At 40.5% G+C, this 22,219-nt stretch overlaps 1 protein-coding gene across 21 annotated transcripts in view; it reads right to left on the reverse strand.

Annotated features, from left to right (window-relative positions):
* Positions 1-22,219, reverse strand: part of RAPGEF4 (Rap guanine nucleotide exchange factor 4) — a 318,142-nt gene that overhangs the window by 90,009 nt on the left and 205,914 nt on the right. For 19 of the 21 annotated variants that reach the window (XM_081584651.1, XM_081584649.1, XM_081584653.1 and 16 more), the window contains 4 exons: positions 7,909-7,962; positions 7,489-7,595; positions 3,298-3,419; positions 1,603-1,786 (listed from right to left, as the gene is read on the reverse strand). In XM_081584651.1, coding sequence (XP_081440777.1) covers positions 1,603-1,786; positions 3,298-3,419; positions 7,489-7,595; positions 7,909-7,962 — 467 coding nt within the window. Of the gene's footprint in view, positions 1-1,602; positions 1,787-3,297; positions 3,420-7,488; positions 7,596-7,908; positions 7,963-16,054; positions 16,108-16,231; positions 17,868-22,219 lie in introns of those variants that run through there. The other 2 variants (XM_081584659.1, XM_081584660.1) reach the window with 2 other exon arrangements.

Here is a 22,219-nt window from a genome sequence, read left to right on the forward strand (position 1 = left end):
CAGTGTTGGAGAAGACTCTTGAGAGTCCCTTGGACAGCAAGGAGATCCAAGCAGTCCATTCTAAAGGAAGTCAACCCTGAATATTCATTGGAAGGACTGATGCTGAAGCTCTAATACTTTGGCCACCTGATGCGAAGAACTGACTCATTGAAAAAGACCTTGATGCTGGGAAAGATTGAAGGCAGGAGGAGAAGGGAATGACAGAGGATGAGACGGTTGGATGGCATCACTGATTCAATGGACCCAAGTTTGAGCAAGCTCCAGGAGGTGGTGATGGACAGTGAAGCCTGGTGTGCTACAGCCCATAGGGTCACAAAGAGTCAGACATGACTGAGCAACTGAACCGACTGACTGACTGAAACAGAGGAAGGGCTCAATGGAGTCTTTCTGGATTGATCTGATTAAACACTTGAGGGTCCTCAACTTTAGCGAGCAGGTTGCTCCTGGTGGTCAGGTAGGTTTCCACTGAGCTGGATGGGAGGGAGCACCTCACTGGACGAATGGAGGCCCTGAAGAGTTAACAGAACAGTGGTGTCGTCTTGTGTCTTTAAGATGAAAACCCTGATTCTAAAAGATACATACACCCCTGTGTTCATTGCAGCACCATTTACAATAGCCAAGACATGGAGGCAACCTAAATGCCCATCAACAGATAAATGGATAAAGAGGTGGTACATATATATATATTGATACAATGGACTATTACTCAGCCATAAAAAGAATGAAATGATGCCATTTGCAGCAACATAGATGGACCTAGAGATTTTCATACTAAGTGAAGGCAGGCAAAGACAAAGGTTATATGGTGTCACTTATATGTTGAATCTAACAAGTAATACAAATGAATCTATATATAAAACAGAAAGACTCACAGACATAGAAAGCAAATTTATGATTACCAAAGGGGAAAGGGAGGGGGCAGATAAATTAGGAGTTTGGTTTTAATAGATGGAAACTGCTATTCATAAAATAGGTTAAACAACAAGAATTAACTATATAACACAGGGAACTACAGCCAATATCTTGCAATTACCTATAATGAAAATAATCTGAAAAAATATATAGAACTGAATCACTTTGTTGTGTGCCGGAAACTAACACAATATTGTAAATCAACTGTACTTCAATTTTTTAAAAAAGAATGTGTCTTCAAGCTAAGTAGAGAAGGCTCCGTATGGGGCAAAAGAGTGTGCTGAATGAATGAATGTGGCATAGAACTGGCATGAAGTCTATAGTCCTGACATCCTCTGTCCTACTGCATTAGAAAGAAGGAGGCTGCCACAGTCTGGCACAGAAGCAGAGCAGTTTCTGTTTGTCATGGACCAAAGGTTGTTTAATACGTGGACTCCGTTTTGACATCCTGAGCCAATTGCTAAAAGTCTCTAGGGTTTTAACTCATGCAATAAGGGAAATGGAACTATCTGGCTCAAACACAGAAGAAAATAACAAGAGGCAAACACTGCTGCATCGCCCCTTTGTAGTCTCTCCTTTGGCCCTGGGTGAGGTCAGGCTAGGACTTTTGAAGTCAGCCTCATTTCCCTCCGCGCAGGTGTAAGCCTTGTACAGGGCAGCCCCAATGACCAGCTAAGGGCTCTCACTCACGGTTTGCGAAGGACCATCCTCATGTGGGCGTCTGGGCCCATCTGTGACAGCAGCAGCATGGTGTCCTGCAGCTCTTCATCACACTCTTTTTTTTCCTCCTCTGTAGGCAAAGGGGCGTCCTCGTGCTCATCATCCAGAAATCGATAAAATAAATATTTGTCTTGGAAGTGATGCTCCTGATCCACTATGGGAAACATGGGGGCAAGCGTCAGCTGTGGGCACCTCTGCCTCACAGCCCGTTTACCAGAAACGAGTGGATGGTGTTGGGCAAGACAGCCAAGTGGCAGCAAGGCGGTAGGACTCCTCACCCTTTTCCCGTGGCCTCGCCCAGGGCGGTGCAACTGGAAGACAGGACCTCCGGGCTGCAGTCATGCACCTCACAGCTCTCTCTGACCCGCCCATCTCCTGAGCTGCCCTAGGACTCTCCTATGAGAACCTGCCAACTTCCCTGAGATGAGCCCTCTGACCAGTGAAATTGCCTTGATGACATTTTCTAGCTTGTGGGTTATACATCCCAAAGAGGAAAATGACCAACTGCCAGATCGTGCTCTATAGTGGTTTTTTCAAAGTACAGACTTAAAAAGACCTGACTTTATCAGCATCAGAATTGATTTTTTTTCTTTTTATATGTACTGTTTATAACCATGTCTGTCTGCACTTTAAAAATGAAAATAAAATTGTCTGAACAAAGCTGACAAGACCAACCATCTAGGTCATGTACCCCTAGTATCTAACAATAATTTCCTTCTAGTTCAAGTATTAAAGAGGTTGTTTTTTTTTTTTTTTAAATCATACTCTCTTTAAACCAGAAGATTTAGATCTCTGAAAGACAAAGTCATGGACCTGGTTTATAATCTGTCATCTATGTGTCTTAAAGTTTTAAGACCCTTTTCAGGAGGGAGCATCAACATCATGCAAAGATAAGGAGTGGTAGATCCTTGCTGCTCAAAAATATGAATCAGCATAATCTGGGAGCTTGTTGGAAATGCAGACTCTCTGAATCAGAGTCTGCATTTTAACAAGAGTTCCAGGTGATCTGTATACACAGTAAAGTCGGTGAAACACTGGCAAGACTATCATTACATTCCCAGGTATTAAAGGAAAGATTTTAGTAGTTTGTCTGTTTGGAAAAGTGATCTTTAAACAAATGGCATGAGGAGTTAAACCACAGTCCCACTCCTGTCCTGAATAGTTACTCTGCTTAGATATCAGGGGCTACAACCACAGAGCACACATGATTTTACATATGGTCATTGTGTGGGTACACAAATTGGCTCTCCCAGAAAACGCAGGTTCTGAATTCATTACTCTCTTTCATGTCATCAGCCCGGCCACACACTTCATTGCTCTCATTTGGCCGCTGCATCAGGATTGCTGTGCGATGCTCAGAGTATAATCATGCTATCAATGAACCGTGAATGCAAACTAATAAACATAATTGGAACTGATGCACTCGGGTTGCAATTTCATTTTCCCTTCATACGTTCTCCCAAGTTAGGAAGGTACAATGGTGGAACACTGCAATCAATGGCATCCATTCGAAGCATTTGTATTGCTAAATGAAGACGCCAGCTCTGCGGGTCCCTAAAGAGATCATAATTCTTTCTGGCTCATGTGGGAGTTCAGCCACAACCAACCCAGGGAAACACGCTTAGCATTTCTTGAGGGTTTTCCAGGGACCACGTGTCACCTTACCATGGTTGAGAACGCTGTCTTCTACCAGGACTTGCCACATGCCCACAGCTTGCGTTCGGGAGTGAACACATGGAGTCTGCTGCAGCATCCAGTCCACCAGCTCGGTCCCCACACAGCATTGTCTGAAGAGTGGCGGGACACAAAGAGGGGAGGTCACCCACTGGCAGGTGAAGGATGGGAGAGGAGCCCCTCCTGAAGGGCTAGGTGCCCTTCTACCCTTTGGCAAACAAAGCACCACGTGATATGGCCACAGGTTCTCAAACTATTGTACAAACCAACAAGACCACTCAACTCACAGGCAACCTTCTAGGCAAGGCTGGCTAAACATCAAAAGAGCATCATAAGGTGCAGCCCCAGGGGAGAGAGAAGGGCTACTAGGCAAGAAGCATGATCCAGCAAGTGAATCTCAGGGCCAGAAACTCTTAAGCTGGTCCCAGAAAATTTCAGGGTCAAATGAAGTGTTAGTCTCTCTGTCGTGTCTAACTTTTTTCGACCCTATGAGCTATACCTTGCCAGGCTCCTCTGCCGATGGAATTCTCCAAGGAAGAATACTGGAGTGGGTAGTCATTCCCTCCTCCAGGGGATAGTCCCAACCCAGGGATCGAACTTGGGTCTCCTGCATTGCAGGCAGATTCTTTACCATCTGAGCTACCAGGGAAGTCAAATGAAGGCAAAGCATAATTCTGACTTCTTTCCCCTGAGCTTTGTGAGGAATGAGTTAAGGTTTGTGAAGCCCTAGGAGGTGCTCTGTGACAGGCTCTGGATAAGTGCAAAATTATATACCACTTTCTATTTTCAAGTAATACTACTGAGCTTCCTCAGAGGGGTGTTGGGAGAAACAAGTAATTAGTGATGCAAATCTCTTTGAAAAAAAAGTTCGATGTAATAAACATCAGCACTTCGACAGAGCCCGTCATCTGAAGAGCTCCAAATGCTTTCTGTACAGGCACATACTTATCACTATGATGCCCCTTGGGGGTAAGGTGGTCAGGATGGGTAAACTGTTAATATGTGCATTAGTTAGGAAATACAGAATCACACACATACACACATGTTAGGAGAGCTTCTGTGGGGAGAGAAGTGTTTGTGGAATGACTACTCAGTGGAGGAAATGGGATGATGTAGTCTGAGGGAGGAACCCTAAGGGACAGAGGAACAAGCAGGGAGTTACAAGCAGCTGGCTGCCTACAGCTGGGTCTAGGTCACTGGTGGCCTCACCTCCTGTGCTGAGGATGCCACCATCTTTGAGGCACTGAGGCTGGTTCCAGCCCAGGGAGTTCCTCTCTAGCTGAACTGGAGAGGATTCCTGGTGCTGGTCCATTCCAGGAAGAGCATAGCCTGGAAGGAGTCATGAGATCCAGCACCAGGTCTGCTATGTATTAGCTGCATGGCTCTGTCTATATCATTTCAAATTTCTGGTTCTTAATTTTTTTCATCTATAAAAGAAAAGAGGAGGAAAAGATGGCCTCGAAGGCCATGTCTGTTTCTAAGATTCTAGGAACTCTGAAATCTATCAGAGGTCCTGGGATGTTCTGATTTGGATCTGCCCCACCACACAAGGAAGATGTCCTGAGAAGGCTATTAGATTTCCAGGACTGCTCTGATTACAGACTATTACACATTAGAGCCTCAATGGGCAAAGAGGCACCTAGTTACTCTTCATCCTGAACCAAATGTATGATCTGTTGTGTTCCTCTTCTAATTTGAGAATTTATTAATGGGAAAAGTCATGTAAAAGTATAAAAACTCAATTTAATGTGGCTTTTAAGTCAATGATTACTTTGACTAAAAAGAGCACATGGAATTGAGATGATCCCAGGGCTTTGGGGCCCTGGGACAGGGTATAAGGATCCTAATAGAACACAGAACAGACACACAGTTGTGCCACTTGTAGCTAATGGAATCATGGCTTCCTCTCTATTAATGACATTTAGTTATTTTAAGATTCACAGCTGACCTCTGGTGTGGTGATCACTGGAGAAGACACTGCATCTGGGGAGACTTTGACCCCTAATGCTGCTGTAATGATAGAAGTGGGGAGAAGCAGGAGTGGGGGAGGGGATAAAACTGGACCCAAGATCTGGGACCAGGCACTCAAAATGTCCTGCAGGAAAAAGAAATCATGCCTCATGGGTCATTATCAACAGATCATTAATTTGTGTCATAGGGTGTGGAATAGACTTAACACCTATGTTTCAGGGGTTTAAAATCTTACTACTATGGAGCAAGAAAGAGATTATGGCTTCTGACTTCTAGTTTCCAATATTTGTCACCAAAGATGACATCTCTAATGGAATTTCCCTAGCGCAAGTCAACACTTGGGGAAGCATAATAACATTTTAAATTAAGGAAAAGAAATTAAAAACTAAAAGGTCCTTCAGCTGTATGAGACTTTGAGAGTCACTTGATTAGTTAAAGAGGTTGAGCTCTCTCCCTGAAGCCACAGACAGGCATTTTAACCTTTACTCCCCTCAAAATTATAGCAGTGTGTAGGAACTACAGACTTCAAAAAAAAAAAAAAAAAAAGGATGAACTTCCAGAGTTGAAGGAAAAGGCTTCCAAATGTAATCATCCAAAATGGTAGCTGGTAAATATCCATATTTTAAGGGCAAGAGGAGCAATCTGTCCTTAGAGACGGAACATGTCCTAAGAGGAACATGCTACTGATTAAAGTGTTTCTCAAATCCCATCAAACAGAATTCCAGAATTCTATTAAGAAGAGGCCATTCTAAATGTAGCAAATAGGGCTTTCCGTAGTGGTCCAGTGGGGAAGACTCAGTGCTTCCAATGCAGTGGGCGTGGGTTCACTCCCTGGTTGGGGAACTAAGATGCTACATGCCCTGCAAGCGTGGCCAGCAAATTTAAAAAAAATAAATGTAACAAATCGTTTTGGTCTTATAAACATATTCATGACAAATGCAAGAAGAGTGTTAGTTTGCATGGAAAGCAGAAAAAGTGATCCTAAGAGGAAGAATTTGCCATGCATTTCCAGCTTTCCTTGGGAAGAGACTGGATTTTGAGACAATATACTCAAACATTCACTGTAGGGTGAGTCAGGAATAATTTTATAGGTTCTGTCATGATTGACAATCGCTAGAAAGATATATATATCCTTTGTGGTAACTTTAAAATTTGTATTCTAGCTTTTCGCTGTCTTATGAATTTGGTTCATGTGAATCAAACAGGTTTTGACTCATGCTAAGCCTAATGGGTTCTGAGATCATGTCTAAGCTAAATGAGAAAGAGGGCCCGATGACTGCTGAAAGAGGACTGTGATTCTGAATCATAGGTGCAGGGAGAGCGAGTGAAGGCTTATGTGCCATAAACAGGCCATTCTAGTTCCTGAATCCTTTTTGAATTGATAAAATCAAAAGTTAAAAGATGAGACATGAATCCTTCACGGACCCACTATGGTTCAATCATCTCAGAAGGTCAACTAAATCACATGGCCCCAGTCTTTATCATTTCTTAACTCCAGTGGCAGCCATAATGAGTCTTTATTCTGTACAATTAGAGGTGTGAAAGAGTTGAATATCTTACTATATTCATACTACAACGAAATCCTACATTAGAAAGTAAATTACGTAAAGGGCATTTTATATTTTTTTCCCTCCTATATCCTTAGGGTTTGAAACACAATAATGCTTGATGCCCAGTAGGTACTTAACAAATGTGTAGAATGAATGAAAGAAACTTAGAAGTCAATCAACCTTGGTTTAAATCCTGGCTCTGCCACTCACTAGATTTGTGAATTGATCAAGGAAAACTATTTAATCTCTCCCAGTCTCAGATTTATCATCTGAAAAATTGCCCTGTATCTACCTTACAGGTTGTGATGAGGATGAAATGAGATAATATATGGAGAGTGGTCTTTCTTGTTCAGGGCTTCAAGTATAAATGAATATTCAGTAAATGTTAGTTGAATCTCATCTAAATCTAGTAGTTTTCCTAAAATATACTGGCAAACAGAAATAAAGATTTTCTTTTCTTTGTTCATCACACTTAAACCAACGTCTAAGCAAATTAGTTTAGGAGTAATTCCTGGGAATATTAAGGCTAATTAGAGTTAAGTGAGGATCCAAGGCAAGCTCAGAAATTCTAGCACCAGGAGGATTATAAAACATGTTGCCTGTAGATGGAAAACAGGGAAATGCAACTTTGTTGTAATTTTACTATTTATATCACACATACCTGTATGTCTTTAGGTGGTATTTTCTATCTCTTATCATGTGAGGTGCTCGAGAGAGAATGGCGTTTCGTAAAATTTTTCCAGCCCTGAGGATCTTCTCTGAAGGAACCTGAATTTTCATCAAGTAAGAGGAGGGGGGAAAAAAAGGAGAGATTATAGACGGAAAACAAACCAGATAAATCTTTAAATCACTTTTCAGTCTGACTCTGTGCTTGAAAAATACAATTCATTCATACATATGCATTGTTCACTTGTGTGACATGTCACTGTTTTATACTGAGAACTGAGACACACTGATATGTATTGTTTCTAGAAAGTGTATTTGCAGTTTCCTGATGTGCTGCTCTGACATATGGACCACTTCTCATAGTTACTTAATAAACTAGCTCTGATGGCTCATCAACCCACCTACATCCCATTACCTTGGTAATGGTGTTAGCAGGACGAAGAGGAACGTGAGGTTCAATGAGAGGTGTCTGAAAAATAAAATGTTAAAGCAAAAGAAAATTAAACAAAAGTTCACTAAAGAAAATTATGGGTTGGGGATAATAAGAAACATCTATTTTTATAAAACTCAAAATAGAATTAAAAAACAAGAGATAAAATCTGCCTAAAGAACTTGAATGCACAGGCATTCAAAGGGCAAGGTTAGACCACTGTATTTGCCAAAATTTAAATATAAATTATTAAAAATGAAAAAACCAAACAGGAATGATTAGATGTTTGTAGGCTTAATGAGAAGGGAATCAATATCTACGCAAAGCATAACAAACATCAGGGCAGAAGAAAAAGCAAAACAAGATAAACATGAAAAGAGATTAAAATGATCTATCTCAGAGGACAGGGAGAAAGGATTGTTTAAGAATGGAAATGAATGATTTCATCCTCTCTTATGTAGTTAAGATTCTTTTCCTGCAATCTGTATTTTTAAAAAGTTTTAATTTTTAAATGATGCTTCTTGCTGGTTTAACACACTCACATTCCTTGAACCCACTGGGGCAGCTAGGCCACCATCTCTTCCATTTGCAAAGTGGTATACAAAGTTTTCAGGATTCTGTGACTGTCAGAACAGCTCTAGGATTTAGAGAAAGCGCTTATAATTATCCACATTCTTCAGATGAAGGTGCTGAATTGAAATTCCAGGGAAATGACTTGCTATACAGCTACACAGCTGAGTCCCCTAGTCCTACTTAATCTTCTTTGCTCTGTTTTTCTGAAATATCTGGTAATGGCGTTTCTAAACAGAGGAGAAAGACATATTCCATCAAAGACTGGTAGAACCATCAATACAATGCTGTTTATGCTACTTCCAAAAGGTAAGAGAAGACAGCAGATTTACGTACGAGATTGTTGTTGGCAGAATAATAGCCCTCAAAGATGTTCATATCCTCATCCTCAGAACCTATAAATATATTAGATTACATGGCAAAAGGGACTCTGTGGATGTGATTAAGTTAAGGATTAAAATAAGAAGATTATCCTGATGTTTCTAGGTAGGTCCAATGTAATTGTAAGGTCCTTAAAAGATGGACAAGGGAGGCAGAAGAGTTAGAACCAGAGAGATAACAGTGGGAGTAGACTCAGCCTGATTTTGCTGGCTCTGATGGCGGAGGTGGCCAAGGGCCATGGAACGAGGGCAGCCTCTGGAACGTGGAAAAGGCAAAACAACATATAATCATGAGCCTCCTCTGGAGGCTTCAGAAGGCCTGGGCCTGATTTTAGCCCAGAGACTAATTTCAGACTTCTAAACTACAGCACCATAAGGTTATTCATTTCTGGTTTTTTAAGCTTGTGGAAATTTGTTACAGCAGCCACAGAAAAATAACAGATTATTATACCTTACACTAATAACCCTTACTTTTTGCAAATAGAAGCCATTACATTGAAAATAAATTAGTAGGTTTTGCCTTTGTCCCAATTAAAAAGTATAATCAATGGGGAAAATAAAAATCAATATTAATTTTAAATATGGACATAAACATATTCACGTCATGCATGTATAAACAGACACCTTTTTTATCAACAGTAAATTTCAGATGAGTTGCTGCTTTTAATATTTTAATAGAATTAAGAAAAAAAAGGGAAAAGAATCCTATGTTTTAAGAAAACCATAGATGAGAAAGATTTGTTTAGAATGAAATTGCACTGAATTTAAACATTTTCATCATCTTGCTGGCATCTAGTAGACATTTTTTCCCTCTTGAAATCACTAGAGCACAAATGTCAAACAATATTATAGTATTTTAGCAGCATTCTGTTTGCAACCAGCATAGACCAAGGAATGTCAATCTGGTCCAATTCAACAGCAGCTTTGAACAGAGCCTGACTTTTTTCTGACATAGCCCACAGTCTTTTATGGAAGACCTTTCATAGGAAAGGGACCATGAGCTCAGAGTCTCGTGTTTGTACAACCTCCTCAAAAAAGACAGGAGAGAATTCTGTGATGCCAAATCACCTGGAAACATGTTCAAAAGTGGGAGACCAGCATGTATGAGGGCCCTGGAAATGTGTGCAATCAAAACTCTTGGTTATTTCTGGGCCGTGAGTTTCCAATATTCATGTATTTTGCCTCTTTACATTACATAGGTTGGCTTATATGTCTAGGTTATATGTGCCTGATTATATACCCAAACTGTAGAAGGCTCTGGTTCTTCTTGAAAATAATAGCAGAAACCCATTTCTTCTTCCTGTCTTGGAAGAGAAGTGCAGGTATATGTGGTCTAGAGTAGACAGGTGTAGGATAAGCTTCTTTTCTATGGGAAAAAAAAAAATCTATTTTCCTTTGCAGTGGTCTTTGAGAGGCTGGCTGAGCCAGAGGTCAAGAAGATGCCCACGCTCGAGAGTTAATGATGAGTGTTTATTCTTTGGTAGACACTATGAAACATTTGAAGACTGCATCTTTTTGTTTCTATAGAAATGACTACATTTAAACAAAATGCTAGCAAGTAGTCCCCAGGTAGTCTATTTGGTTGGACAGTTCCCTTTTTGCTTTCCTGGAACTCTGAAAAGAAACTACTACCAAAGCTGGGGAAACATCGGACTTCAACCAATATTGTTCCTTTGATGTGCAACTTCTAACAGGGCAAAACATACACAAGACTCCCTTTCAGAAAGCTAATCCTAGTGCCAGTTCCAGGACCAAGAGGCTGTTTAATCTGTTGAAAGGCAGCATTCTCAGAACCTTCCCTGGCTCAGAGATTTCAGGTTTGGAGGCAACATAATGAATAGATGCTTTGAGAGGGGAACAGTCTCTTTATGTGAATGAAACCTCCAAGGAACAAATGCAGCATGAAAGCAGAGAAAGTTTTATTTGGGTGGTGGGGGGAGATAAAAACTCGTATTTGAAAGGGACTCTGTATTCAGTTAGGCAAGCCTCTAGGTCATAAGAGCTATGTTGGTGCCTAGCAGCTCTGTGCTGTGAGGTAGGGGGCATTTGTGACAGGTAGGCTGGGTCCCTGGGGCACAAAGTCACTGCCAATGCCTGTTCAGGGGTCCCTTCCACACTGACTGTGACTTTATTGCTTTTGTATCTGCTTACTTGTTTCCTTGTTGGTTTCCCTTCACTTTCAAGTAAAGTTTTTGTTTTTGAGAATTCCACTTTTGTGTGCATGCTAAGTGTCTTCAGTCATGTCTGACTTTGTGACCCTATGGACTGTAGCCTGCCAGGCTCCTCTGTCCATGAGATTCTCCAGGCATGAATACTGGAGTGGGCTGCCATGCCCTCCTCCAGGGGATATTCCCGGCCCAGGGATGGAACCCATGTCTCTTACATCTACCTGAATTGGCAGGCGGGTTCTATACCACTGGGAAGCCCTCACTTTAGCTGAGCTTTAGCAAAATGAGGACAGGAATTTCCGTTTATAAATGATGAAGGTCAACAGGAGAGGGAAAGAAGCAGGAATGTGGAGATTAGTGAGAATCCAAACAAGAAAAGCAGCCCCAAAAGCAAGATCAAGGATTTCCTGTGTCAGCCTTTTACACATGTTATCTTCTTATTATGCCCATATTTTATTGACAGAACGAAGGCCAGCAACATAACGGGCCTGAGCTCACACAGCTAACACCTGGAAGAGCTGGGAGGTGAATCCATGTCAGTTTTATCCCAGTGTCTACGCTGCAGGAACCCATCCCACCTGCTCTTTCCTCCTATAGACATCATGGCTCACACTGTGGGAGAGAGAATATTCTGTTGAATTAAAGTTCACTGAGAAAAATGCTTCTATGCCCTTCTTGGTTGTCAGGAACCAGACTCAATCTTATGTATTTCCAGAAATAAGTGTTCACAACGTCCTACTGAGATGACACGTTAGCATCATGTACCATGCTTGGTCTGAACTGACATTTTAAAAAGCAACTTTGTGAAAATGAAACATTTGGCATCTAGGAACTGCCCTTCCAGGGCTGAGACAAATATATAAGGAACACAGGTAGCAGTCCAAGTCCAAGCAGGTAAATAGAGAGCAGTCTATTCCCGTGGAGGGAATTTAACCCTAGCAACTAGCTTCACAGGTGGTGGAAGAGTTAAGAAGCTAAAGAGACGATGAGGAAGTCACCTGGATGATAGCCAAGCAGGGAGCCCTCAGGAGTGGGGACAGAAGGAGGAGGAGGCATTACTAGAGCCAGAGTCAGATGTCTGGTGGGAGCTGGATCTCCGAGGGTCATCCGTTCCTACAGGACCAGGCACACGAGTGCAAGACTGTCCTGCATTCAATCTCCCTCCAACCATAAACCAGAGAAATAAGGAAAAGAATTTCATCTTATAAATGATTAAACAGAAGAGAGAAAGAAGGAGCCTGTTGAGACGATAAAAGCTAGAAAACCAACCCTAAAGGCAAAACCAAGGACCTGCGGAGGTCAGCCTCCTTGTGATGCACAATGGAGCACAGAGAGGGCAAAGTATTGCTTGGAGGACAAACAGCCCAGGACCCCCACAGAGGGTGTTTGCTGTGACCACAGAGTGGGCGTAGGACTGCCCCCTGTTCCACTCCAGCTCTCTCACCCTCTCTTATTCCATATCTTCCCAGCCACACTTCCTGCTGGGCTCAGGCAAGGACAGTGGGTAGCACAGAGTGGACCTTCATTGATGCTTCCCGGGCTGGTTCTCAGGACTGCTCTATAGTTTGATTTAAAGCCAGAAAATATATATCACAAATGAACCCTAGAAGAAACAGACCCCCTCTCCCATTAAATGTCATACGTTTTAATACATCAATCATGTTCTGAGGACAAAAATTCTTCTTCCCTACCTGGGTATGAAAGAATCCGAATTGGGCTGTGAAAACATGATCCTCAAAAGCTAGGCAGAGAGGACAGATAAAGGCAGAGGTATTCAGCTTTCTCTCTGCTTTTCTTGGCTTTCTCCCCTGAAGACTTCCCTCAGGAGTGACCGTAATTGGTTTTTGTTTGTTTCTGGAGAGGAGATGCATTCTACTGCTTTTTATTATGTTTATATTACTACTGAAAAGGAGAGGCAGTAAGGGAAAATATTCCTTTTGGCACCAGAGCCAATTCAGAAATACTAATCAGGTGATGAAAATACGAATTTAGCCTCTATTACAAGATGCACAATAACTCCCCAGTAGATCATAATGAGGTATAAGGCACTGTAATAGGCCTCATGAAAAACCATATTCAGGCCCTTTTCAAAGGGTGTAATCCTTTTTACTCCAGTATTTGCTCATAGAAGCCTTTTGCAAGGCACAGCATTTTAAGCCAAGAGATAAGAATAACAAGGTAGATTGGGACACAAAGCTCATGGCAGAACTCTGGCAACCCAGCGTAATAAAAAGTCATATAAGCCCACATCCAATTCACGTATTTAATGAAGGCATATTGTGTGCAGAGCAATGTGCTCGGCTAAAGGATAGATTTTGATAAAGTACCTGGTCTAAATGTGCCCTAGATCTTTGGGGGAAAGTAGAACTTCTTATGAGTTAAACAATTACTGAGAATCTGAGTCAATGAATAAATGGATTTTAAATTCATCTTTTCTCAGTTCAGGTGAGAAAATCTTTGGGAAATAGGAAGAAACATTTAATTTTTTTAGTGAAATGATATGCTTCTTAGGAGTTACATTCCTTTATTTTGGCATTGTGGAAAAATACAACTGAAGTCTTAGAAATTTATGTCTCTAAATCGCAGGAAGATACTCTATGACCCACCTCCTAGATTAATGGAAATAAAAACAAAAATAAACAAGTGGGACCTAATAAAACTTACAAGCTTTTGCACAGCAAAGGAAATTATAAACAAGATGAAAAGACAACCCTCAGAATGGGAGAAAATAATTGCAAATGAAGCAACTGACAAAGGGTTAATCTCCAAAATATATAAGAAGCTCATATAGCTCAATATCAGAAAAACAATCTAATCAAAAAATAGGCAGAAGACCTAAACAGACTTTTCTCCAAAGAAAACATACAGATGGCCAATAAACATATGAAAAGATGTTCAACACGTTCACTATTAGAGAAATGCAAATCAAAACTACAATGAGGTATCACCTCACACCAGTCAGAACGACCATCATCAAAAAATCTACACACAATAATAAAAGCTGGAGGGGAAACAGAGAAAAAGGAACCCTTCTGCTCTGTTGGTGGGAATGTAAATGGTAATAGCCATTATGGAAAACAGTATGGAGGTTCCTTACAAAACTAGGAATAAATATACCACATGAGCCAGCAATCCCATTACTGGGCATATACCCCGAGAAAATCACAACTCTAAAAGGGACATGTACCCTAGTATTCACTGAAGCAATATTTACAATAGCCAAGACATGGAAGCAATGTAGGTATCCACTGACAGATGAATGGAGAGAAAAGTTGTGGTACATTTATACAATGGAATATTACTCAGCCATAAAAAGGAACAAATTTGAGTCAGTTGTAGTGAGGCAGATGAACCTACAGCCTCTTGTACAGAGTTAGGTAAGTCAGAAAGAGAAAAACAAGTATCATGTATTAATGCATATATATGGAATCTAGAAAAGCACTACTCATGAACCTAGTAGAGGACGGACTTGTGGACAGAGTAGGGGAAGGTGAGGATGGGACAAACTGAGAAAGTTGCACTGACATATATACACTATCATGTGTAAAATTAGGCTTCCCTAGTAGCTCAGATGGTAAAGAATCTGCCTGCGACGCAGGAGATCTGAGTTTGATGCCTGGGTCGGGAAGATCCCCTGGAGGAGGGAAGAGCTACCCACTCCAGTATTCTTGCCTGGAGAATCCCATGGACAGAGGAGCCTAGCAGTCTACAGTCTATGGGGTCACAAAGAGTTGGGTACAACTGAGCAATGAACACTTTCACATGTGTAAAATAGTTAGTGGGAAGCTGCTAAATAACACAGCAGCCCAGCCTGGTGCTCTCTGATGACCTAGAGCCTAGAGTTGGGGGATGTGGGGAGGAGAGGGAGGCTCAGGAAGGAAGGGATATATATAATTATGACTAAATATAATTGTCATATGGCAGAAACCAACACAAAATTGTAAAGCAATTTTTGACCAATTAAAAATAAATAAAAAAGAAATGTATGTCTCACAGTAATTATGATGAGTACCATTTTTTGGTTGACCAGATGAAATTAAAAGAACTAAATCAGACTCATACCGATGTCATCACTCTGAAATAACTCTGTAAGTTTTCCATTTGTTAAACAACGGAAAATTCATCTATAGACCTCTTAGCATCTATTGACAGGTTTTGTTGTTTTTTGATTGATGTTGTTGTTTTTAAGTTTTTCCTAATTCAAAATTGACTTGTAGATTTCCAGTTTCAGCTTCAACCTATAAAAACTGTCACTTAATGCTGTTATGAGAAAAAGCTGAACAAGTAAAAATAACAACTTCTCTCAGGTTCATCAGAGAACTGACCATGTCAAGAAAACTGTCACTCTGAAATCTGGCAAAATAGGAGAATCCAGTCATGGCTGACATTTGTCTGCCTGGATTGGGAGCCACATATAGGTAGGAATACTTAAACAGTGTTAAATTAATTAAACCAGGAGGCCACTAGATTGAGGTGGTTCTAATGCCTAGAGGCCTGTGTAAGCAAACCAAAATCTCACCCTGTAACTGCCTCAGGGTTCTAAGGTTGAAACTCAAGGACAACAAACCATAGCCAAGCAGCTTTACACTATGGCCAATCACTAATTTCCTAATTTTGCCTTCCTTTTCTCTATAAAATTACTCCTCAAGCTCCCACTGGTGGAGTGCTCCTAACCACTTCCAGTTTGGTGCTGCCAGATTTGAATCAATTTTTGCTCAAATAAACTCTTAACATTTTTATTATGACTCAGTTTATCTTTTAATTATGATAATTTTAATGAAACTTGCTGGAGGTTGAATGTAGCCTAGCTTGAGACTGAGAACTTCTGGGGGTGATCTTAGGTGGGCCCCACAAGTTTGTGGGTTTTACCCTCAGGAATACCACAAGAGTCTTATGGTGACAATTCTCATGGCTCTGGTAGGGGGAGGAGAAGAGTGAGCATTATGATATATATCCAGATAAATATAACATAGCCAAGCCTATTCTCCAAGGACTTTGAGAGTTTTATCCTACCTGGGGGAAGGGCATTTCTTTGTCTCTAGCCTCTTCCAGCCTTCCTGTCTCACCTAAGGGAAGAAAAAGCAGCTAAGAAACAGTTGTGAAAGTCCCATTGCAGGGACACAGGCCTACCAAATGACTGAGATTTAATCATAAGATTATAGGACTGCCCTTCCCACAAATACCACTCACCATGCCAATATAAACATAGTGGATTACAGCTGAAAGAGATTCCTCTTCAGACTCTATCTAAGGAGGAGATCTTAGGGAAGCCCGAACACAGCAGAGAAGACAAAAACAAGGACATTAGAGGAATCGGAAGACTCTGGAATCTATATAGCTATAGCAAATATTAAACACAGCCCAACTCCTAGCCAGATTAACACAAAACCTCACTCTGAAGGCTTATTTATCTCAGTTTCTATTACCCAATACATCATGCCTGGCTTTCAACCAAAAATTACAAGGCACGCTAGAAGGCAAGGAAAAACAGAGTCTGAAGAGACAAAGAAAGTAAGCATCAGAGCCAGACTCAGACATGACACAAATTTTGGAATTGTCAGATGGGAAATTCAAATGAACTGTGATTAATATGTTAACTATGGGGTAGTCTTCCACTAATAATACTAATAAAAAGTAGGCAATATGCAAAAATACATTGTGTAACATAAGCAGAGAAAGAAAAACTTAAGAAAGAAATATCTTCCTTCCTTCTCCTTCCTCCATAGACCAACCTCAGAGAAGGAAGAGCAGAAAGCGGATGAGAATTGGAGAAGGCAGACCATACCCCTCTAACAGTGCTGGAACCACCAGCCCAGTCTCTTCAGAGACACAACCCCACCGAAAGCTAAAAGTTCAAAAAAATGGACCTAGCAAGTTACTGTGGATATTAACAAACTTATTCTAAAGTTTATATAGGCAAGCAAAACACCCAGAATAGCCAACACATTTTTGAAGGGGAAGAACAAAGTTGAACTGATGCTACTCCACTTTAAGACTTACTATAAAGCTACTGGAACCAAACAGTGTAGTATTAGCAGAAGAGAAATATTGAGTTGGCCGAAAAGTTCATTCAGGTTTTTCTGTACGATGTTATGGAAAATCTCAAACTTTTTTGCCATCCCTATAGATCAACAGAACAAAAAGCCTAGAAATAAACCTACATAAATACAGTCAACTGATCTTTGACAAAGGAGCAAAGACAAAACAATGGAGCAAAGATAGTCTTTTCAATAATGGTGCCAGGACAACTGATGTCCACATGTAAAAAAAAATGAATCTACACACAGATATTATATTTTTCACAAAAATTAACTCAGGATAAACATATATTAACATAAAATACAAAGCTAAAATAAAACTCCTAGAAGGTAACATAGGAGAATACCTACATGGCCTTGGATATGGCAATGACCCTTTTTTTTGAGGTTGGGTCAGCCAATCTAGAGTGTCTATCATCTATTGATTATTTTCTATATACCAGACAGATCACCCAAGGATCCTACAATGTAGGAAAGTGAGAGTTAGAGTAAGTGAGTGCCCACAGCCTCAGTGCTGTGAAGAGGGGGACAGGATTGAAGCCCAAGACTGTCTGGTCTCAGAGCGCCTGTCTTCCCACCATGCCCTGGGATCTCTACGTTACCAGTTTATTATGAAAGGAGATAACGCAGCAACAGCCAGGCAAAAAAGATTCATAGAGCAAAGTATGAGGGAAGTGGTGAAGAGTTTCCACACCCTCTCCAGGTGCACCCCTGTCCTGGAATCTCTATGTGGTCACCAACCTGGAAGTCTGGCAATGACTTTTTAGATACAATACCAAAGGCACATAAGCCATGAAAGAAATAATTGATAAACTGAACTTGCATTAAAACAAAAATCTTCTGCTCTGTGAAAGACAATGTCCAGAGAATAGAAAACAAGCCACAGACTGGGAGAAAATATTTGCAAAAAACACCTATAATAAAAGACTGTCACCCAAATTATATACAGAACTCTCAACACTGAAAAAGAAAACCTGTTTAAAAAAGTGGGCCACAGACCTTAACACACACCTCACCAAAGAAGGTATACAGATGGCAAATGAGCAAATGAAAAGATGCTCCCCATCACATGTTACCAGGGAAATGTAAATTAAAACAACAAGATACCACTACACACCTATTAGAATGGCCAAAATCCAGAACACTGACAAGCCCAAATGCTGACAAGTTTGTACAGCAACAGGGACTCTCATTCATTGTTGATGGGAATGCAAAATTCTGTAGCCACTTTTGAAGACAGTTTGGCAGTTCCTTACAAAACTAAATATGCTCTTATCACATACGATTTAGCTATCCAACTCCTTGGTATTCACCCAGATAAGTTGAAAGTATATGTCCTCACAAAACCCTGCATTCAGTATGTACAGCAGTTTTATTCATAACCACCAAAACTTAGAAGCAATCAAGGTGTCCTTCAATGGGTGAATGTATCAATAAACTGTGGTACATCTTTATTCAACACAAAAGGAAATAAGTTATCCAGCCATGAAAAGACAGGAGGAATGCATGTATATTTCCAAGTGAAAGAGGTCAATCTGAAAAGGCTACAAACTATATGAGTCCATCTATATGACATTTTTGAAAAGGCAAAACTAAGGAAACAATGAAAAGATGAGTAGCTGTTAGGGGCTGGGGGCACGGATGAACAGGCAGAGCACAGAGGATTTTTAGAGCAGTGAAAATACTCTGTATGATATCACAATGATGAATGTATGTCATTACACATTCGTCCAAAGCCAGGGTGAACATTAATGTAAGCTATGGACTTTGGGTGATAATGATGTGTCAGTGTAGGTTCATCAATTGTAACAAAAGTGTCCTCTGGTGGGAAATGCTAATAGGGGATGATATGCATGTGCAGGGGCAGAGGGTATAAGGGACATTTCTGTGCCTTCCCCTCAGTTTTGCTGTGAATGTTAAGCTGCTCTAAAAAAAGGTCTTAATTTAAAAATGGACATGACTAATCCTTAATAAATGAAGTAATATTTTTTAGGGCCTAAAGTGACAAAAAATTTATGGATTAAGACTGAATGTTGTTATGGTTGCTAAGTACCAGTGGGAAAGAACATATTCAACTCAACACAGTTAAGAGTGATTACTTGGGAGATGAGATTATTTCAACCATAATTTTCATGTGTATATGTCACTGAGTTGAGACTCCTCAATCCAACCAAATAAATATACATGTTCATATTTTTTGAAGTTGTGGGAACTGAAGTCTATAGTTTAGTCTCAGGCCGAGTCTGACTATTAGGTCAAGCTTACAGAGCAGAAGAAACTTAAGTGTACTAAAGGCTGCTTGGTGAGTCCATAAAACTGGAACAAAGAGGCCAGGACAAGAAAAGTGCTGCCCAGATGCTTCTGCTGAGTGGGCTGGGAGTACTATTCTCTAGCTGCTGCTAAGTGGCTTCAGTCGTGTCCGACTCTGTGCGACCCCATAGACGGCAGCCCACCAGGCTCTCCCGTCCCTGGGATTCTCCAGGCAAGAACACTGGAGTGGGTTGCCATTTCCTTCTCCAATGCATGAAAGTGAAAAGTGAAAGTGAAGTCGCTCAGTCATGTCCGACTCTTCGCGACCCCATGAACTGCAGCCTACCCAGGCTCTTCTGTCCATGGGATTTTCCAGGCAAGAGTACTGGAGTGGGTTGCCATTGCCTTCTCTGCAGATGTTAGCAAATGGTTCAAGTTCCTCCCCAGCATTTCCTAATGCGATGCTGGAAGATGGTATGTTTGTAGGATGATCAAGCCTTATTCTACAGTAAAGACTGCTTCTGGTGGTGGGTAAAATCCTCTGTTAGATACTAATCTTTCTTCTAATATATGGGATCTTCTGAGCGTTCACTTCCTAGGAGGCATGTCTACATATCTACTAGACATGCCTAAGCCAGATATTTCGTGGCAAAAACTAAAACGTTAATTTTTTGGAGAGGCACCCATTCTTAACAGTTGGAGTATTCTCTTTGAATTCTTACACAAAGTGGTTCATTTTTTCTTTATGAATTGGCCTGATTAGGTACAGATTTTCTCTTAATGGTAATACCAACATATTACTATTAAATTTTCATTTCAGTTATAGGAGCTAAGGGATGCAAAATAAGCCAACCATATTATTCCACAGAGGCCATATCTACCCTAACCAACCATAATTTTCATGGAAATATAAACTCTGTGATAGATTAGTAAACCCCCTTTCCTCCCTCTGCTTACAAATCTAAGCCTTGGCCTCATCATTCATCCCTTTTTCCATTACAAGAAATTCTGTCCACAAAGTCCAGAGTTGGACCAACAGCTCATATAACTCAACACCCAAAAAAAAAAAAAAAAAAAACCAACCAATCGAAAAATGGGCAGAAGATCTATATAGACATTCTTCAAAGAAGATATACAGATGGCTGGTAAGCACATGAAAAGATGCTCAACATCACTAATTACTAGAGAAATGCAAATTAAAACTACATTGAGGTATCACCTCATACCAGTCAGAATGGCCATCATTAAAAAGTCTACACATGACGAATGTTGGAGAGGGTATAGAGAAAAGGGAGCCCTCCTACACTGCTGGTGAGAATGTAAGTTGATGCAGTCACTATGGAAAACACTATGGTGGTTCCCCAAAAAACTAAAAATAGAATTACCATATGATCCAGCAATCCTCCTCCTGGGAATATACCTGATGAAACCATAATTTAAAAAGCTACATGTACCTGTATGTCCATAGCAGCACTGTTCATAATAGCCAAAACATGGAAACAACCTAAGTGCCCATGGATAGATGAATGGATAAAGAAGGTGTTGTGTATATGTGTATATGTGCATACACACATACACACAATGGAATACTTTTCAGCCACAAAAAAGAACAAAATAATGCCATCTGCAGCAACACGATCAAACTAGAGATTATCATACTAAGTGAAGTAAATCAGAAAGAGAAAGACAAGTATCATGTAACTTATATGTGGAATTTTAAATATGGCACAAATGAACCTATCTGAACAGAAACAGAGATCAGATTTGTGGTTGTCAGGGGGTAGGGTGAGGGATGGACTGGGAATTTGGGGTTGGTAGATGCAAATTATTACATTTAGAATGGATAAACAGAAAGGTCCTACTGTATGGCACAGGGAACAATATCCAATCTCCTGGGATAAACCATATTGGAAAAGAATATCAAAAAAGTACATATGTGTAAAACTGAGTCACTCTGCTGTGCAGCAGAGATTGGCACACCATTGTAAATCAACTATACTTGAATAAAAAAGCAAAGTCCAGAATTAAGCACTGCCTCTTTTCCCATTCCAAATTTGGGAACAGTGTGTTGAGCACTTTTGGGAAACAAAGTGAATGTAAGATTCAGAGACATGGTTCAGGTCTTGAAACTTAAGTGAATTGGTGCTTATTAATATACAAAGCTAATAAAAACCATCACATTTCCTTTTAGAATCTCCAATTTCAATTTGGACATGGTGGATTCTGGAAGATAACATTTATTTAATACTTAAAAATAGGATGATTATAGAAAAGCTATGGTTGAAACTCAACTTTCCTGGAAGCCAGGGAACAGGGCTCCTGCTGGGTCCACTCCAAAGGCAGATAAATGGTTTACATGATGTGCTTCAGAAAAAGCTTTTGTACTGAAGATGCTAATTGGCATATACAAGCCAATATCAACACATATTCTGTCCCTTATTCCTCTCCCCTTCACTAATGGTATGTACATACATTGGCTTGACCATGCTTCTCTTACTTAATATCTCTTAGAGAGCTTTTCATATTAGAACATGAAAAACGACCTCATCTTTTTTTCTGTTGCTACATGCACTTTTGGGTAACTGCATGGTATGCTATTGTATGGTTATGCTATAATTTCTTCACAATCATTTATTGATAAATATGTAGTATTGTTAATCTGAGTCTACTGTATGTGTGTGCATGCTAAGTCACTTCAGTCATGTCCGACTCTTTGTGACCCTATGGACTGTAGCCCACCCAGCATCTCTGTCCATGGGATTCTCCAGGCAAAAATACTGGAGTAGGTTGCCATTTCCTTCTCCAGAGGACCTTCCCGATCCAAGGATGGAACCCATGTCTGTTATATCTACCTGCATTGGCAGGAGGGTTATTTACCACTAGCACCACC

Source organism: Giraffa tippelskirchi, chromosome 3 (genome assembly GCF_054371585.1).
Source record: "Giraffa tippelskirchi isolate mGirTip1 chromosome 3, T2T-mGirTip1v1.2.pri, whole genome shotgun sequence".
Lineage (NCBI taxonomy): Eukaryota > Metazoa > Chordata > Mammalia > Artiodactyla > Giraffidae > Giraffa > Giraffa tippelskirchi.